This window comes from Salmo salar, chromosome 20 (genome assembly GCF_965601325.2).
Source record: "Salmo salar chromosome 20, fSalSal1, whole genome shotgun sequence".
In the NCBI taxonomy this organism is placed as follows: Eukaryota; Metazoa; Chordata; class Actinopteri; order Salmoniformes; family Salmonidae; genus Salmo; species Salmo salar.
Genome location: NC_138310.1, coordinates 81731842 through 81748993, shown reverse-complemented (window position 1 = coordinate 81748993; position 17152 = coordinate 81731842). Strand labels below are relative to the sequence as shown.

The following is a 17152-nucleotide window of genomic DNA, read 5'->3' as shown; positions in this document are numbered from 1 at the left end:
GGTGGTAGTATGGGTGGTAATGGTAATGATAGCAGTTTAGTGATGGTGGTGGTAGTAGTAGTGGTATGGGTAGTAATGGTAATGATAGCAGTTTAGTGATGGCGGTGGTAGTAGTAGTGGTATGGGTAGTAATGGTAATGATAACAGTTTAGTGATGGTGGTGGTAGTATGGGTAGTAATGGTAATGATAGTAGTTTAGTGATGGTGGTGGTAGTAGTAGTGGTATGGGTAGTAATGGTAATGATAACAGTTTAGTGATGGTGGTGGTAGTAGTAGTGGTATGGGTAGTAATGGTAATGATAACAGTTTAGTGATGGTGGTGGTAGTAGTAGTGGTATGGGTAGTAATGGTAATGATAACAGTTTAGTGATGGTGGTGGTAGTAGTAGTGGTATGGGTAGTAATGGTAATGATAACAGTTTAGTGATGGTGGTGGTAGTAGTAGTGGTATGGGTAGTAATGGTAATGATAACAGTTTAGTGATGGTGGTGGTAGTAGTAGTGGTATGGGTGGTAATGGTAATGATAACAGTTTAGTGCTGGTGGTGGTAGTAGTAGTGGTATGGGTGGTAATGGTAATGATAACAGTTTAGTGATGGTGGTGGTAGTATGGGTAGTAATGGTAATGATAGCAGTTTAGTGATGGTGGTGGTAGTAGTAGTGGTATGGGTAGTAATGGTAATGATAACAGTTTAGTGATGGTGGTGGTAGTAGTAGTGGTATGGGTGGTAATGGTAATGATAACAGTTTAGTGATGGTGGTGGTAGTAGTAGTGGTATGGGTGGTAATGGTAATGATAACAGTTTAGTGATGGTGGTGGTAGTAGTAGTGGTATGGGTAGTAATGGTAATGATAACAGTTTAGTGATGGTGGTGGTAGTAGTAGTGGTATGGGTGGTAATGGTAATGATAACAGTTTAGTGATGGTGGTGGTAGTAGTAGTGGTATGGATAGTAATGGTAATGATAACAGTTTAGTGATGGTGGTGGTAGTAGTAGTGGTATGGGTAGTAATGGTAATGATAGCAGTTTAGTGATGGTGGTGGTAGTATGGGTGGTAATGGTAATGATAGCAGTTTAGTGATGGTGGTGGTAGTAGTAGTGGTATGGGTAGTAATGGTAATGATAGCAGTTTAGTGATGGTGGTGGTAGTATGGGTGGTAATGGTAATGATAGCAGTTTAGTGATGGTGGTGGTAGTAGTAGTGGTATGGGTAGTAATGGTAATGATAACAGTTTAGTGATGGTGGTGGTAGTATGGGTGGTAATGGTAATGATAGCAGTTTAGTGATGGTGGTGGTAGTAGTAGTGGTATGGGTAGTAATGGTAATGATAGCAGTTTAGTGATGGCGGTGGTAGTAGTAGTGGTATGGGTAGTAATGGTAATGATAACAGTTTAGTGATGGTGGTGGTAGTAGTAGTGGTATGGGTAGTAATGGTAATGATAACAGTTTAGTGATGGTGGTGGTAGTAGTAGTGGTATGGGTGGTAATGGTAATGATAACAGTTTAGTGATGGTGGTGGTAGTAGTAGTGGTATGGGTAGTAATGGTAATGATAACAGTTTAGTGATGGTGGTGGTAGTAGTAGTGGTATGGGTAGTAATGGTAATGATAACAGTTTAGTGATGGTGGTGGTAGTAGTAGTGGTATGGGTAGTAATGGTAATGATAACAGTTTAGTGATGGTGGTGGTAGTAGTAGTGGTATGGATAGTAATGGTAATGATAACAGTTTAGTGATGGTGGTGGTAGTAGTAGTGGTATGGGTGGTAATGGTAATGATAACAGTTTAGTGATGGTGGTGGTAGTAGTAGTGGTATGGGTAGTAATGGTAATGATAGCAGTTTAGTGATGGTGGTGGTAGTAGTAGTGGTATGGGTAGTAATGGTAATGATAACAGTTTAGTGATGGTGGTGGTAGTATGGGTAGTAATGGTAATGATAGCAGTTTAGTGATGGTGGTGGTAGTAGTAGTGGTATGGGTAGTAATGGTAATGATAACAGTTTAGTGATGGTGGTGGTAGTAGTAGTGGTATGGGTGGTAATGGTAATGATAACAGTTTAGTGATGGTGGTGGTAGTAGTAGTGGTATGGGTGGTAATGGTAATGATAACAGTTTAGTGATGGTGGTGGTAGTAGTAGTGGTATGGGTAGTAATGGTAATGATAACAGTTTAGTGATGGTGGTGGTAGTAGTAGTGGTATGGGTGGTAATGGTAATGATAACAGTTTAGTGATGGTGGTGGTAGTAGTAGTGGTATGGATAGTAATGGTAATGATAACAGTTTAGTGATGGTGGTGGTAGTAGTAGTGGTATGGGTAGTAATGGTAATGATAGCAGTTTAGTGATGGTGGTGGTAGTATGGGTGGTAATGGTAATGATAGCAGTTTAGTGATGGTGGTGGTAGTAGTAGTGGTATGGGTAGTAATGGTAATGATAGCAGTTTAGTGATGGTGGTGGTAGTATGGGTGGTAATGGTAATGATAGCAGTTTAGTGATGGTGGTGGTAGTAGTAGTGGTATGGGTAGTAATGGTAATGATAACAGTTTAGTGATGGTGGTGGTAGTATGGGTGGTAATGGTAATGATAGCAGTTTAGTGATGGTGGTGGTAGTAGTAGTGGTATGGGTAGTAATGGTAATGATAGCAGTTTAGTGATGGCGGTGGTAGTAGTAGTGGTATGGGTAGTAATGGTAATGATAACAGTTTAGTGATGGTGGTGGTAGTAGTAGTGGTATGGGTAGTAATGGTAATGATAACAGTTTAGTGATGGTGGTGGTAGTAGTAGTGGTATGGGTGGTAATGGTAATGATAACAGTTTAGTGATGGTGGTGGTAGTAGTAGTGGTATGGGTAGTAATGGTAATGATAACAGTTTAGTGATGGTGGTGGTAGTAGTAGTGGTATGGGTAGTAATGGTAATGATAACAGTTTAGTGATGGTGGTGGTAGTAGTAGTGGTATGGGTAGTAATGGTAATGATAACAGTTTAGTGATGGTGGTGGTAGTAGTAGTGGTATGGATAGTAATGGTAATGATAACAGTTTAGTGATGGTGGTGGTAGTAGTAGTGGTATGGGTGGTAATGGTAATGATAACAGTTTAGTGATGGTGGTGGTAGTAGTAGTGGTATGGGTAGTAATGGTAATGATAGCAGTTTAGTGATGGTGGTGGTAGTAGTAGTGGTATGGGTGGTAATGGTAATGATAACAGTTTAGTGATGGTGGTGGTAGTAGTAGTGGTATGGGTAGTAATGGTAATGATAACAGTTTAGTGATGGTGGTGGTAGTAGTAGTGGTATGGGTAGTAATGGTAATGATAACAGTTTAGTGATGGTGGTGGTAGTAGTAGTGATATGGGTAGTAATGGTAATGATAACAGTTTAGTGATGGTGGTGGTAGTAGTAGTGGTAATGATAACAGTTTAGTGATGGTGGTGGTAGTAGTAGTAGTATGGGTGGTAATGGTAATGATAACAGTTTAGTGATGGTGGTGGTAGTAGTAGTGGTATGGGTAGTAATGGTAATGATAACAGTTTAGTGATGGTGGTGGTAGTAGTAGTGGTAATGATAACAGTTTAGTGATGGTGGTGGTAGTAGTAGTGGTATGGGTGGTAATGGTAATGATAACAGTTTAGTGATGGTGGTGGTAGTAGTAGTGGTATGGGTAGTAATGGTAATGATAACAGTTTAGTGATGGTGGTGGTAGTATGGGTGGTAATGGTAATGATAACAGTTTAGTGATGGTGGTGGTAGTAGTAGTGGTATGGGTAGTAATGGTAATGATAACAGTTTAGTGATGGTGATGGTAGTAGTAGTGGTATGGGTGGTAATGGTAATGATAACAGTTTAGTGATGGTGGTGGTAGTAGTAGTGGTATGGGTGGTAATGGTAATGATAACAGTTTAGTGATGGTGGTGGTAGTAGTAGTGGTATGGGTAGTAATGGTAATGATAACAGTTTAGTGATGGTGGTGGTAGTAGTATTGGTATGGGTAGTAATGGTAATGATAGCAGTTTAGTGATGGTGGTGGTAGTAGTAGTAGTGGTATGGGTAGTAATGGTAATGATAACAGTTTAGTGATGGCGGTGGTAGTAGTAGTGGTATGGGTAGTAATGGTAATGATAACAGTTTAGTGATGGTGGTGGTAGTAGTAGTGGTATGGGTAGTAATGGTAATGATAACAGTTTAGTGATGGTGGTGGTAGTAGTAGTGGTATGGGTGGTAATGGTAATGATAACAGTTTAGTGATGGTGGTAGTAGTATGGGTAGTAATGGTAATGATAACAGTTTAGTGATGGTGGTGGTAGTAGTAGTGGTATGGGTGGTAATGGTAATGATAACAGTTTAGTGATGGCGGTGGTAGTAGTAGTGGTATGGGTAGTAATGGTAATGATAACAGTTTAGTGATGGTGGTGGTAGTAGTAGTGGTATGGGTAGTAATGGTAATGATAACAGTTTAGTGATGGTGGTGGTAGTAGTAGTGGTATGGGTAGTAATGGTAATGATAACAGTTTAGTGATGGTGGTGGTAGTAGTAGTGGTATGGGTAGTAATGGTAATGATAACAGTTTAGTGATGGTGGTGGTAGTATGGGTGGTAATGGTAATGATAACAGTTTAGTGATGGTGGTGGTAGTAGTAGTGGTATGGGTAGTAATGGTAATGATAACAGTTTAGTGATGGTGGTGGTAGTAGTAGTGGTAATGACGATAGTAGTTGTAGTACTGATGTAATGGTGAAGATGACCGTTATTTAGTTATAAGTTAATTGTAGTTTCATTTTCCATGTTTAGCTTTTTATATGTATTACATTTCTACTATTGACTTAACATTTTATTGTTGTTATTTTTGTATTTCATTTTGTATTATTATTTACTACCATTTTATGTTATTGTTTATCATTTTATTACAATGTATATTGTATACATTTTTGCTTTGGCAATATTGACACAATGTTTTTCATGCCAATAAAGCAGCTTGAATTTGAATGTGACTATATGTAATACACTTGATTGAGGATACATTATTACACGCTAAATGTTTCTGATCAGTGACAGATGAGACAACTAATAAATGAGCTACACCGCCTCCGCTTGTTACGCCCCGCCTCCGCTTGTTACGCCCCGCCTCCGCTTGTTACGCCCCGCCTCCGCTTGTTACGCCCCGCCTCCGCTTGTTACGCCCCGCCTCCGCTTGTTACGCCCCGCCTCCACTTGTTAGCCCAGCCAGAGATAAATTAACCAAATATACAGACGGGAGATATGGTGAAACAAAATCACATTGATTGATTATCAGACAAGTTACAGGCTTTAGGTTGGGAGTAGCGCAGGCTACTACGAGAGTGAAGCTACATAACACGCTAGCAAACTGTTCTGATCAGCTAATCTATCACACACAGATCAGCTAGTCTGTGGTCAGTTTGTTTACTGTGAAATAGCATTGTATCTGGTCAAACACCACTGTTTCCAGAAGTTTACTAAGGGTTGGTAACAGGCTGATTGGTCGGCTATTTGAGCCAGTAAAGGGAGCTTTACTATTCTTGGGTAGCGGAATGACTTCAGCTTCCCTCCAGGCCTGAGGGCAAAGACTTTCTAGTAGGCTTAAATTGAAGATGTGGCAAATAGCAGTGACAATATCGTCTGCTAGCACAGGCTACTACGAGAGTGATGAGCAAAATCCACTTGTTAAGCTACATAACACCCTAGCAAACTGTTCTGATCAGCTAATCTATGAGAAAACTAGAAGAAATATGATCATTCGCCCCTACCTTAACTTAGCTAACATTTCCCCCAGCCTAATTGTTACCAAATATCCAAACGGAGAATCAGTGAAAACCAATTGACATTGATTGATTTATCAAGACGAGTCCCCCACACTCGTGCCATCTAAACGGTGATGAAATGATCTAGTTGACCATTTCTTTCATTATTATTGATAGGACTTTGGGTGTTTCAGTAAGCAACAATATGATACATGGCTTGAAATTGCATTAGCCTACTTTATTCCAATAATTTGGTCATTGATCATAACGAAGTTAAGTTTTCCTCTGTCCTCGCTTCTCTAAGACCAGGACTGTTTCCTCGTCTCCTCTGCCAGCCGCATTGTTCTCAACACTAGTTTAAATCAATATATTGTTTTCTAGAAATCGGGGTTCGGGCTCATTACATTTCTGTGATTTCGGACCGGGCTTGGGGCGGACCGGGCTGTAATTTTCAGGTCTGATGAGAACTCTAGCTGTTTCTCATCTCTCTGTTACACAACCACCACACCACAGGGCTCTATAAAGAAACACACACAGTATAATACTTATTATCTGACTAACATTAGGAGAGGAGAGCGCACCGAGGGACCTAGGGCCTGTGTATTCAACCATGGCTCAAAACATGTTGCTGTGTTTACCTGTGGTCAAGGTTTCTGGGCTGACAACCAGAGAAGAGCAACAAAGGATGAACACACACACACGGACTCACAGTCGCTCTCGGCTTTGAAGAGAAAGGTCCGGTTGGCTGTGACCACCTCAAACTTCTGCTCCCCCACGTTGGTCACCCCCGTAATGGCAGCCGTTGGTATGATCCTCTTAGAGTACACCTCCTGCAACACAACACACCATGAATCATAGGACCGCTGTCACACACACACACACCCACACCCACAGACCATCAACAGAGAAACAGTAATACCCTCCAACATCCTGACCTAGTTAATGTATAGACTAACAGGACTGTGTAGACAGCCAACTGACAGCTACCGTACCTTGTCGTTGTCAAAGTATCTCAGGTAGTCAACATCCAGCTTCACCCATCTCCTCTGGTAGTACAGAGACCTGCACACACATACACACAGTTAGGGGTCATATACTGGATGTGTATGTGTGTGTATGTGTGTGTATGTGTGTGCGTTATGTACCCCTGGGTTGGGTTCTTATCCAGCCAGCCAATCTTTAGAACAGGGCAGGGTTCAGGGGAGGGGCCATCTCTAGGGGGCGGGGCTAGGACCCTGCCTCTGACCGGCAGGTAGACACTACCCTGGAGCGTACTCAGACCATAGTCCTGCCACGAGCTCCGACTGAGAGAAAGGGAGAATGAGAGAGAAAACAGGAGAGAGAGACAGAGAGGGCAAGAGAAAGAGTTATTCCCTCTCTTCTTCTCTCGCTACAGGAACAAAGATGTCACCAGAGGTCAGAGGAGACTCACTGGCTGCTGATTGGCTCGTTGTCATCGTCCAATAGTTCATCGTCGCTGCAGAGAGAGTTGTACCGTCCCTTCCCCCACCCCGGCACTGGCAGGAACACATCCTAGTCGACAACACAGCCGTCACTGACACACAGCAACACAATAACATTACAGCACTCTAGTACATACTCACAGTACACACACACCCTCTTACTCTGTCTGCCATGTTCACAGCCTGGAGCTTGGAGTAGACTTGGTCTGGACCTTCTGCCACATTCACAGCCTGGGGCTTGGAGTAGACTTGGTCTGGATCTTCTGCCACATTCACAGCCTGGGGCTTGGAGTAGACTTGGTCTGGATCTTCTGCCACATTCACAGCCTGGGGCTTGGGGAAGACTTGGTCTGGATCTTCATAGTCATCTGAACTGTCACCTGACCCTGAGAGAGACACAGAGACAGAGAGACAAAGAAACAGACACGGAGATAGAGAGACAGAGAGAGACAAAGAAGCAGACACGAAGACAGAGAGACAGAGAGAGACAAAGAAACAGACACAGAGATAGAGAGACAGAGAGAGACACACCGAGACAGAGAGACAAAGAAGCAGACACAGAGATAGAGAGACAGAGAGAGACACACCGAGACAGAGAGACAAAGAAGCAGACACAGAGATAGAGAGACAGAGAGAGACACACCGAGACAGAGAGACAAAGAAGCAGACACAGAGATAGAGAGACAGAGAGAGACACACCGAGACAGAGAGACAAAGAAGCAGACACAGAGATAGAGAGACAGAGAGAGACACACCGAGACAGAGAGACAAAGAAGCAGACACGAAGACAGAGAGACAGAGAGAGACAAAGAAACAGACACGGAGATAGAGAGACAGAGAGAGACACACCGAGACAGAGAGACAAAGAAGCAGACACGAAGACAGAGAGACAGAGAGAGACACACCGAGACAGAGAGACAAAGAAGCAGACACGAAGACAGAGAGAGACACCGAGACAAAGAAACAGCAACGGAGACAGAGAGACAGAGACAGAGAAAGGGAGATAGAAAAGAGAAAGAAAAGAGAAGAAGATGTGAGAGTTCAGAGATCACTTCTGAGCTACAGCCACAGAGGTGGAGGAGTTTGTAGATTGTAGGGTTAGGGGTGAAGAGGTGGAGGAGTTTGTAGATTGTAGGGTTAGGGGTGAAGAGGTGGAGGAGTATGTAGATTGTAGGGTTAGGGGTGAAGAGGTGAAGGAGTTTGTAGATTGTAGGGTTAGGGGTGAAGAGGTGGAGGAGTATGTAGATTGCAGGGTTAGGGGTGAAGGAGTTTGTAGATTGTAGGGTTAGGGGTGAAGAGGTGGAGGAGTTTGTAGATTGTAGGGTTAGGGGTGAAGAGGTGGAGGAGTATGTAGATTGTAGGGTTAGGGGTGAAGAGGTGGAGGAGTTTGTAGATTGTAGGGTTAGGGGTGAAGAGGTGGAGGAGTTTGTAGATTGTAGGGTTAGGGGTGAAGAGGTGGAGGAGTTTGTAGATTGTAGGGTTAGGGGTGAAGGAGTTTGTAGATTGTAGGGTTAGGGGTGAAGAGGTGGAGGAGTATGTAGATTGTAGGGTTAGGGGTGAAAAGGTGGGGGAGTTTGTAGATTGCAGGGTTAGGGGTGAACGAGTTTGTAGATTGTAGGGTTAGGGGTGAAGCGGTGGAGGAGTTTGTAGATTGTAGGGTTAGGGGTGAAGCGGTGGGGGAAGAGGTGTGTTAAGTCAGGGAGAGGTGAGGTTAGGGAGTTAGGGGTGGGGTTAAGGATGGATGGGAGGGAGGGGTTTAGTATGCTCACTGATTTCAGGCGGTGGTTGGGGGATCCTTCTCATGGGCAGAGCAGGCTGCGTGTCGACTGGCGTGTTGGGTACCCTGGTCCGAGGCGGGGGTGGTGGAGTTCGGTCTGTGTGCGGCTCATCGACGGGAGCATCGCTGGAGAGTGGGATGACAGAGGAAGGGAGAGAGGGAGGGGGGGTCCATTGTTACCATTGTCACCAAGGGCTGGTTGAAGACAGGAAACAGTCATGAGACTTTATCCATCCTCTAATCCTCTCCAGTCTCTCCACGTCTGCTCTCTCCTCTCCAGTATCTCACACAGACTGACATTCATCCATGAGAGAAAGGAATGCTGAAGTCCTGTAATAATCCATCTCTCTCTTCAGCCAACCTAACCTTAACTATACCCATAACCCAACAGCCAACTGGGTCAGTCACAGTGGTCAGGAAGTCTGCCACTGTGTAGAAATGCCATTCTAGTTTGCTCAGTTTTTTTGTTAATTCTTTCCAATGTGTCAAGAAATTATATTTTTGTTTTCTCATGATTTGGTTGGGTCTAATTGTGTTGCTGTCCTGAGGCTCTGTGGGGTCTGTTTGTGTTTGTAAACAGAGCCCCAGGACCAGCTTGCTTAGAGGACTTTTCTCCAGGTTCATCTCTCTGTAGGTGATGGCTTTGTTTTGTTACCTTGTGACAACCCTCACACTCCCCAAAATGATTATCTCTGTCTCTCTCTTGCCTGGCTACCCAAACTTCTTGCTCCCGCCAACCGCTACGCCACGCCCATGGACGTTTCTTCTCAACAATGAGTCTGGATCGGAGTACCTCCCTGACGATTTCTAAAATGGGGATCCGTTCTACTCCGTCTGATTGGTCCCAGAACCCGATGGGTTGGGCCAGAGCCAGAACAGACGTGGGTAAAGCAGCGTTTTGAAAATGTCTCATTGGCTTTGAAGCTCTGATTGGTTAAAGATGATCCAATCGCTGATGTTTTGTGCAACACCCCTCATTTTGACGTCACCACAAACGACTTCAATATCTCAGACTGAGTTTGTAGCAAATGACAGAGAAGCGGAAGAATTCAGTTTGAGTTGTCAGGGAAGTCCATCTCCACCCATGTCACATATAACCCACTGAAACCACCTCTCACTCCACACACAAATAACAGCACCCCAGAGCACAATGGGACATGAATACGTCTACAAATCTATCACCAGTCTTAACATAAGACTGATGTCAAATCATCTCAGCAACAGCTACACATGCACTGGCCTGGATAGTATTCTGTAATAACTGACCATGTTCCCCTTTTCTCTTCCTGCTGCCCCTTCCCGTCAGTCACACAGAGTTAGTACAAGACGCAGTGCTTGACTTGGCCTGAAATGGGTGTCGATACTGTTGATATTTAGGTGCAGGAGCTCCACAATACTGTTGCACACACACACACACACACACCATGGGGTGATGATATACACCAATACACCTACGATCTGGGGTACCATGGCCCTGGCTGTCCAGATTGGCAGGGGCAGGAGGAGGTGGAAGTGAGTCAGAGAGGAGGTCAGAGAGGAGGTCAGAGTGGTGGAAGGACGGAGTAGGAGAACTAAATATAACCTCTTTGTATCCGTCCAGCGGACATCGTTAAGCTTCAGAAACAATGACCCTTCCCGTACTCGCCTACACACACACCCACTCACCCTTCCCGCCCTCGCCTACACACACCCACTCACCCTCCCCGCCCTCGCCTACACACACCCACTCACCCGGGCCACAGGCATACCACAAAACATACAGTGTGTGAAAATGTGTTTACAGCAGACCCAACGTTCACACATCTTATCTACAACAGACCTAACAGTCTCTCTCTTTCGTTCATTCCTCAGGGCCCAGTGTGTATGCTGCAGCAGAACCCTACCCCTAAAGCAGGCAGCCAGGGCCTTTCCTGTGAGCCCCAAGGACTCCTAGTCTGGAACAACACAGATAAAGAACATCACTGGTACACTGTGTCCCTCCCTGAGTCCCTGCTCTGGCACACTAGGCTCTAAGCCAGTATGCACTGAGCCAGTATCCACTGAGCCAGTATCCACTGAGCCAGTATGCTCTGAGCCAGTATGCACAATGCATCTCAGAGTAGGATAGCTGATCTAGGATCAGTTTGGTCTTTTCCAACACAATGAATAAGATGATATGGACACATCCTAGATCAGCACTCATGCTCTGAGATGTTTTGACCTGGCCCTGGCCAGAGAGAGGGTTTCTCTTTGGTTTTGCGATTCACAGGATAATGTATCTGCCAAGCAGCTCTGGAAGCCTCATTCTCAGTGGGTGCTATTGTGTATCTCTGGCCAGGGCCCAAATGAAAGTTTCCCCAAGTGAACCGTCACGTTTGCAGGCAGTGTGTTTTTAATAGCACACACCCCACAAACTGGCTAACAGGACTGTGTGTGTGGTGTGTGTGTGTGTGTGTGTGTGTGCGCACTGGCATTCTGCCATCTCTAAAATAGTTCATGTTTAAATGTCTAACTTTTTGAAACAACTCCAACCAACTCTTTCACAAGTGTGAAACCACCCCAGCAAGTCTGTGGGAAAGACATAGCAGACTCCTTGCCCAACTGTGGAATTACAGAGGGATGAGAGATCTATTAGTATCACAGTCACATCCACTTCCCTTCCTGAATCACTCCTTACAATAACAACATCACTGGGCCAAAGTCACTAACAGAAAACTACTAAAGCACCAGCTTCTTTCTGTCTCCTTGTCCCTGTCCACAGCTACTGTCCAACTACTGATAAATATCTGCTAAATGACTTAAATGTAAATGTAAATACTGATAACAGAACAAAAATACACACACACACTTATACACCTCTCAGCGTTACTAGGCTCAGCCTCTAGTTTCAAAAATATCAACACAAAACAGCACAAAGTGAAACACAGTGGGGGAGGAGGGGCATGAGCATCAACAGAGCACAGAGATCCTGAATAGAAGGGGGGGGGGGGGGGCAGCGGAAGAGAAACAGAAAGGAAAACACAGAGAGAAGAAGAGAGTCATTCTCACCTGTCCTGGCATGTCCAACAGGGCCATCCTCACTGGAGAGGAACGATAAACACAGAGGAGGAGGAGAAAGGAACTAACGTTTCACTGAAAGAGGGAGGAGAGAACTGCCGCAGGTGGGCGGAGAGAAGGAAGCACAGAGCATTTTTAGAGACGTAGTGCGGTGTGTTGCTACTTCAGAAAGAGTAACGGCAGACACTTCCTGTAAAATATTCTCTCTCTCTCTTTCTCCCTCTGTAAAGAGATTGAGATAGAAAGAGAGAAAAAGAGCAAGAGAAGGGTGGGTAGATTGAAAGGTGGGTAGAGATAGCGAGAGACAGCGCGAGAGAGAGAGCACAAGGTAGGTAGAGAGAGAGAGACACTGTGTGTCACACACACAACATAAGCTGAGTAGAATTCCCCAGCTCACCCCAGGGAAAGAGTTCATTTGGCCACCAGGCTGGGGAGTGAGGCCATCGTCGCTGCTTCCTTAATCTTTCTCACAGAGACCAGACTGCACGCACGCACGCACAGAGTCGGGTTACTGAATTACCAGTGAAACTGCAGTAGTAACTGATAACATAGTTCCTCATGGCCACAAATAGTAGGATATATACACTGTACAAAAGGACAGCTGCTCTTTCCATGACAGACTAACCAGGTGAATCCAGGTGAAAGCTGTGATCCCTTATTGATGTCACTTGTTAAATCCACTTTAATCAGTGTAGATCAGGGGTGTCAAACTCAAATACCCAGTGGGCCAAAATGTAAAACCTGAACAAAGTCGCGGGCCAACATTGAACCAATGAACCTTTTAATATGGACCCAAACAAGTTTTGCTTTAACATTGAATATGGAACAAGCATCGCTTATTACCATACAATATATAATTTAATAGTGGAGACATGCAAAATCGAATTTCAAATGAAAAAAACACATCAATGGCATTCATTTATTAAATAAATAAAATTTAAATAAAAATCGTATGCCTCTTTTCTATTTGCAGCCTTCTGATTTAAATACCAAAATAAACTTTTTCCACTGGCTAATAATTTTACAAATAAAATGATAATAAATCAATCAACCATTCAAGCCCATGCCTTGTAGCAAGAAAAAGTGCACAAAGAAAACGTTAATTATTGCACACTGATCTAATCTGATGTGCCCAAGCCAGATACCTGGCATCTCTTCTTGGATGCTAGTTCATCAATGTCTGGGCTAAGGCTCTGAGCTGAAGAAATCCTCAGTATCGAGCGAAGGTGTTCATCAGTCAGACGTCTCCTGTGAGTTGTTTTGGTCATCTTCATCGAGGAGAAAAGTTGCTCGCATAGATAAGTGCTGCCGAACATGGAGAGCATCTGAGCAGCTTGGGTGCGGAGCTGAGGCATTGTGTCAGGGATGAACCGTGGAAACTGTGCGGCGCCCACAGCATCATACTTTGACTTCAGCGTGTCGTTGCACTGGAGTCCAATCAGCTCCATTTGGATGTTGGTTGGTGCATTTTCCACATCAACTGCGAAGGGATTACTAAGCAGTTCAAACCTACATTTCTGGACATCGAAGTCGGCAAATCGCCAGCTAAACTCAGCGGCGAGAACACTGAGTTTTTCAGCAAACTGTGCGCATGGGAACACGGCGGTAGAGATCTGCGCTTTTATGGTTTGGCAGCAGGGAAAATGGCAAGGGTTTCCTTGCAGCATCTGATTCTCCCACAGGCACAGTTTAGTTTTAACCTGTTTGGGCTAGGGGGCAGTATTGAGAATTTTGGAAAAAATATGTGCCCATTTTTAACTGCCTCCTACACCAACTCAGAAGCTAGAATATGCATATTATTGTTCAGGTTTGGATAGAAAACACCCTAAAGTTTCTAAAACTGTTTGAATGGTGTCTGTGAGTATAACAGAAATTTCATTCGGCTGTTTAGCTTATTGCAGATTCCCGGTCGGAATATTATCGCTTTTCTACGAGATAAATGGCATAAAAATAGGTTTTAAACAGCGGTTGACATGCTTCGAAGTACGGTAATGGAATATTTCGACATTTTTTGTCACGCCATGCGCCATGCGCGCGACCGTTATTTACCATTCGTATAGTGTCTAGAACGCACGAACAAAACAGAGGATATTTGGATATAACGATGGATTATTTGGGACCAAACCTACATTTGTTATTGAAGTAGAAGTCCTGGGAGTGCATTCTGACGAAGAACAGGAAAGGTAAGAACATTTTTCTTATAGGAAATAGGATTTTGGTGAAGGCTAATCTTGCCGGGTGTCTAAATAGCTAGACGTGATGGCTGGGCTATGTACTTAGAATATTGCAAAATGTGCTTCATCCGAAAAGCTATTTTAAAATCGGACATATCGAGTGCATAGAGGAGTAATGTATCTATAATTCTTAAAATAATTGTTATGCTTTTTGTGAACGTTTAGCAAACTGTTAGTAAATTCCCCGGAAGTTTGCGGGGGGTATGCTTTTTCTGAACGTCACATGCTAATGTAAAAAGCTGTTTTTTTATATAAATATGAACTTGATTGAACAGAGATGCATGTATTGTATAACATAATGTCCTAGGTGTGTCATCTGATGAAGATCATAAAAGGTTAGTGCTGCATTTAGCTGTGGTTTGGGTTTTTGTGACATTATATGCTAGCTTGAAAAATGGGTGTCTGATTATTTCAGGCTGGGCACTCTCCTGACAATCTAATGTTTTGCTTTCGTTGTAAAGCCTTTTTGAAATCGGACAGTGTGGTTAGATTAAGGAGAGTCTTGTCTTTAAATAGCTGTAAAATAGTCATATGTTTGAGAAATTGAAGTAATAGTATTTCAAACGATTCAAAAATCGCGCCACTGAATTCAGGTGGCTGTTACGTAGGTGGGACGAATTCGTCCCGCCTTGCCCATAGAGGTTAAAGGCCCTCACTGCAGCGTACATGTCTGTGATGATGCGCCCCCGCCCCTGAAGCTGCAGGTTCAGCGCATCGAGATGGCTCGAGATGTCACAGAGAAAGGCCAGCTCACACAGAAACTTTTGCTCCCGGAGCTCTGCTGTATCCTTCCCTTTGGTTTCCAGGAATTGACATATTTCCTCACGCAGCTCGAAACATCTGTTCAGTACTTTTCCTCTGCTTAGCCATCTCACCTCTGTGTGATACGGCACGTCTGCGTATTCCGAACCACACTCCTCTAGAAAAAATGTAAACTGGCGGTGATTCAGACCTTTGGCTCTTATAAAGTTAACTACCTGTGTTACTGTGGTCATAACATGTTCCATCTTTAGGGCTTTGGCACACAGTGATTCCTGATGTATGATGCAGTGGTAAACAGTTAGCTCACCTGCACAGTTCTCTTCCCGCATCTTCTCCCGAACCATGCCCACCAGTCCACTCTTTTTACCGCACATCGCTGGCGCACCATCTGACGTTAATCCAACGAGTTTATCCCACGGCAGCTTTATTTCAGTTACACATTTGGAAACCTCCTCAAAGATTTCCTTTCCTGTGGTTGTGCCATGCATTGATTTGAATCCCAATAGCTCCTCTGTAACACACAGATTTGAGTCCACTCCACGGATGAAGACTGACAGCTGAGTAGTATCAGATGCGTCGCAGCTCTCATCCACAGCGAGGGAGAACGCAACGAAATCTTTTCCCTTTTCCATCAGCTGGTCATACAGATTGGTGGCAAGATCACATGTGCGATCAGCTACTGTGTTCCTGCTCAGGCTCACGTTTGAAAATGCTTGCTTTTTCTCTGGGCATACGAGGTCACAAACTTTCATCATGCACTTTTTCACAAACTCTTCCTCATTAAAGGGCCGGGCTGATTTTGCGATCTCTGCTGCCACTATATAACTAGCCTTTACAGCAGCCTCACTTTGTGATGTGGCTTTTTTGAACATATTCTGTTGTGAAACCAAACTTCTTTTCATCTCCTCTACTTTCTGGCTCCTTTGAGTCATGTCCAGGTCCTTGTATTTGTCATGGTGTTTCGTTTCATAGTGTCGTCTAATGTTGTACTCCTTACTTACAGCCACGTTGACTCCACAAACAAGACAAACAGGTTTGTCTTTTACATATGTAAACAGATATTCTGCCTCCCACTTGTCCAGAAAGCTCCTGTTTTCTGCCTTTCTTTTCGCCATTTTTGGGAAGGGATAGCGCGCTGACAGTTGTAGCGTCTATGTTGCTATGACTACTGTCACAGAGGAGAGGGCGTTTCTGGGTCCTGTCCTGATTGGCGCGCGAAAACAACAGCAGAGCATTATGGGATTCGTAGTATTAGCGGTGAATGCGCTGTATAATACCGGCGGGCCAGCTCTAGTAGTAATTTGGTATTGTCTCGCGGCCCAAATATAATTACCCCGTGGGCCAAATTTGGCCCGCGGGCCAGAGTTTGACACCCATGGTGTAGATGAAGGGGAGGAGATGGGGTTAAAGAAGGATTTTTAAGACCTGGGACAATTGAAACATTGATTGTGTATGTTTGTCATTCAGAGGGTGAATGGGCAAGACAAAAGATTTAAGTCTCTTTGAACGGGGTATGGTAGTAGGTGCCAGGAGCACCGGTTTATGTCAAGAACTGCAACGCTGCTGGGTTTTTCACACTCAACAGTTTCCTGTGTGTATCAAGAATGGTCCACCACCCAAAGGACATCCAGCCAACTTGACACAACTGTGGGAAGCATTGGAGTGAACATGGACCAGCATCCCTGTGGAACACTTGACACCTTGTAGAGTCCATGTCCTGACCAACTGAGGCTGTTCTGAGGGCGGTGTGGGGGGGGGGGAGGGGTTCTTAATGTATGCAACTCAATATTAGGAAGGTGTTCTTAATGTTTTGTACACTCAGTGTAAACTAATACTGCCCATGGTTCTGTGAGATACACTCTCTCTGAGTAGCAGCAGTCGTTAACTGAAAGCAGGTCAGTGTACAGTAGGCCTTAGAGCACAATATCACGTGCTGATGCAGCAGGGTCACCACCTTGTGGACAAAGTGTATATGATCAGGATTTGGTATGTCATGAGGAAACAGATTTTGCCCTGTAGAGGGCGATGTTAACCATGGACAAACACCCTGTAAAAGAGAAGCACTTCACAGTCAGAGATACTACTGTTCCTGTGAAACCTCACCCTGACCACACACACACTTCTGAAAGGGA

The 17152-nt window shown here is 44.3% G+C and overlaps 2 protein-coding genes across 6 annotated transcripts in view; both read right to left on the bottom strand.

The window, feature by feature from the left end:
• Positions 1–17152, bottom strand: part of LOC106581405 (arf-GAP with Rho-GAP domain, ANK repeat and PH domain-containing protein 1) — a 122871-nt gene that overhangs the window by 87404 nt on the left and 18315 nt on the right. For 4 of the 5 annotated variants that reach the window (XM_082966762.1, XM_082966764.1, XM_082966763.1 and 1 more), the window contains 6 exons: positions 8981–9114; positions 7374–7597; positions 7181–7281; positions 6894–7052; positions 6741–6810; positions 6458–6578 (listed from right to left, as the gene is read on the bottom strand). In XM_082966762.1, the coding sequence (XP_082822888.1) occupies positions 6458–6578; positions 6741–6810; positions 6894–7052; positions 7181–7281; positions 7374–7597; positions 8981–9114 (809 nt within the window). Of the gene's footprint in view, positions 1–6457; positions 6579–6740; positions 6811–6893; positions 7053–7180; positions 7282–7373; positions 7598–8980; positions 9115–12015; positions 12228–17152 lie in introns of those variants that run through there. The other variant, XM_082966765.1, reaches the window with a different exon arrangement.
• On the bottom strand, positions 12787–16643 carry LOC145862456 (general transcription factor II-I repeat domain-containing protein 2-like). Its single transcript, XM_082966767.1, has 2 exons — positions 14915–16643; positions 12787–13733 (listed from the first exon to the last, which is right to left on the bottom strand). The coding sequence occupies exons 1-2, from the start codon at positions 16133–16135 to the stop codon at positions 13143–13145; spliced, it is 1812 nt and encodes a 603-aa protein (XP_082822893.1). The 5' UTR covers positions 16136–16643; the 3' UTR covers positions 12787–13142.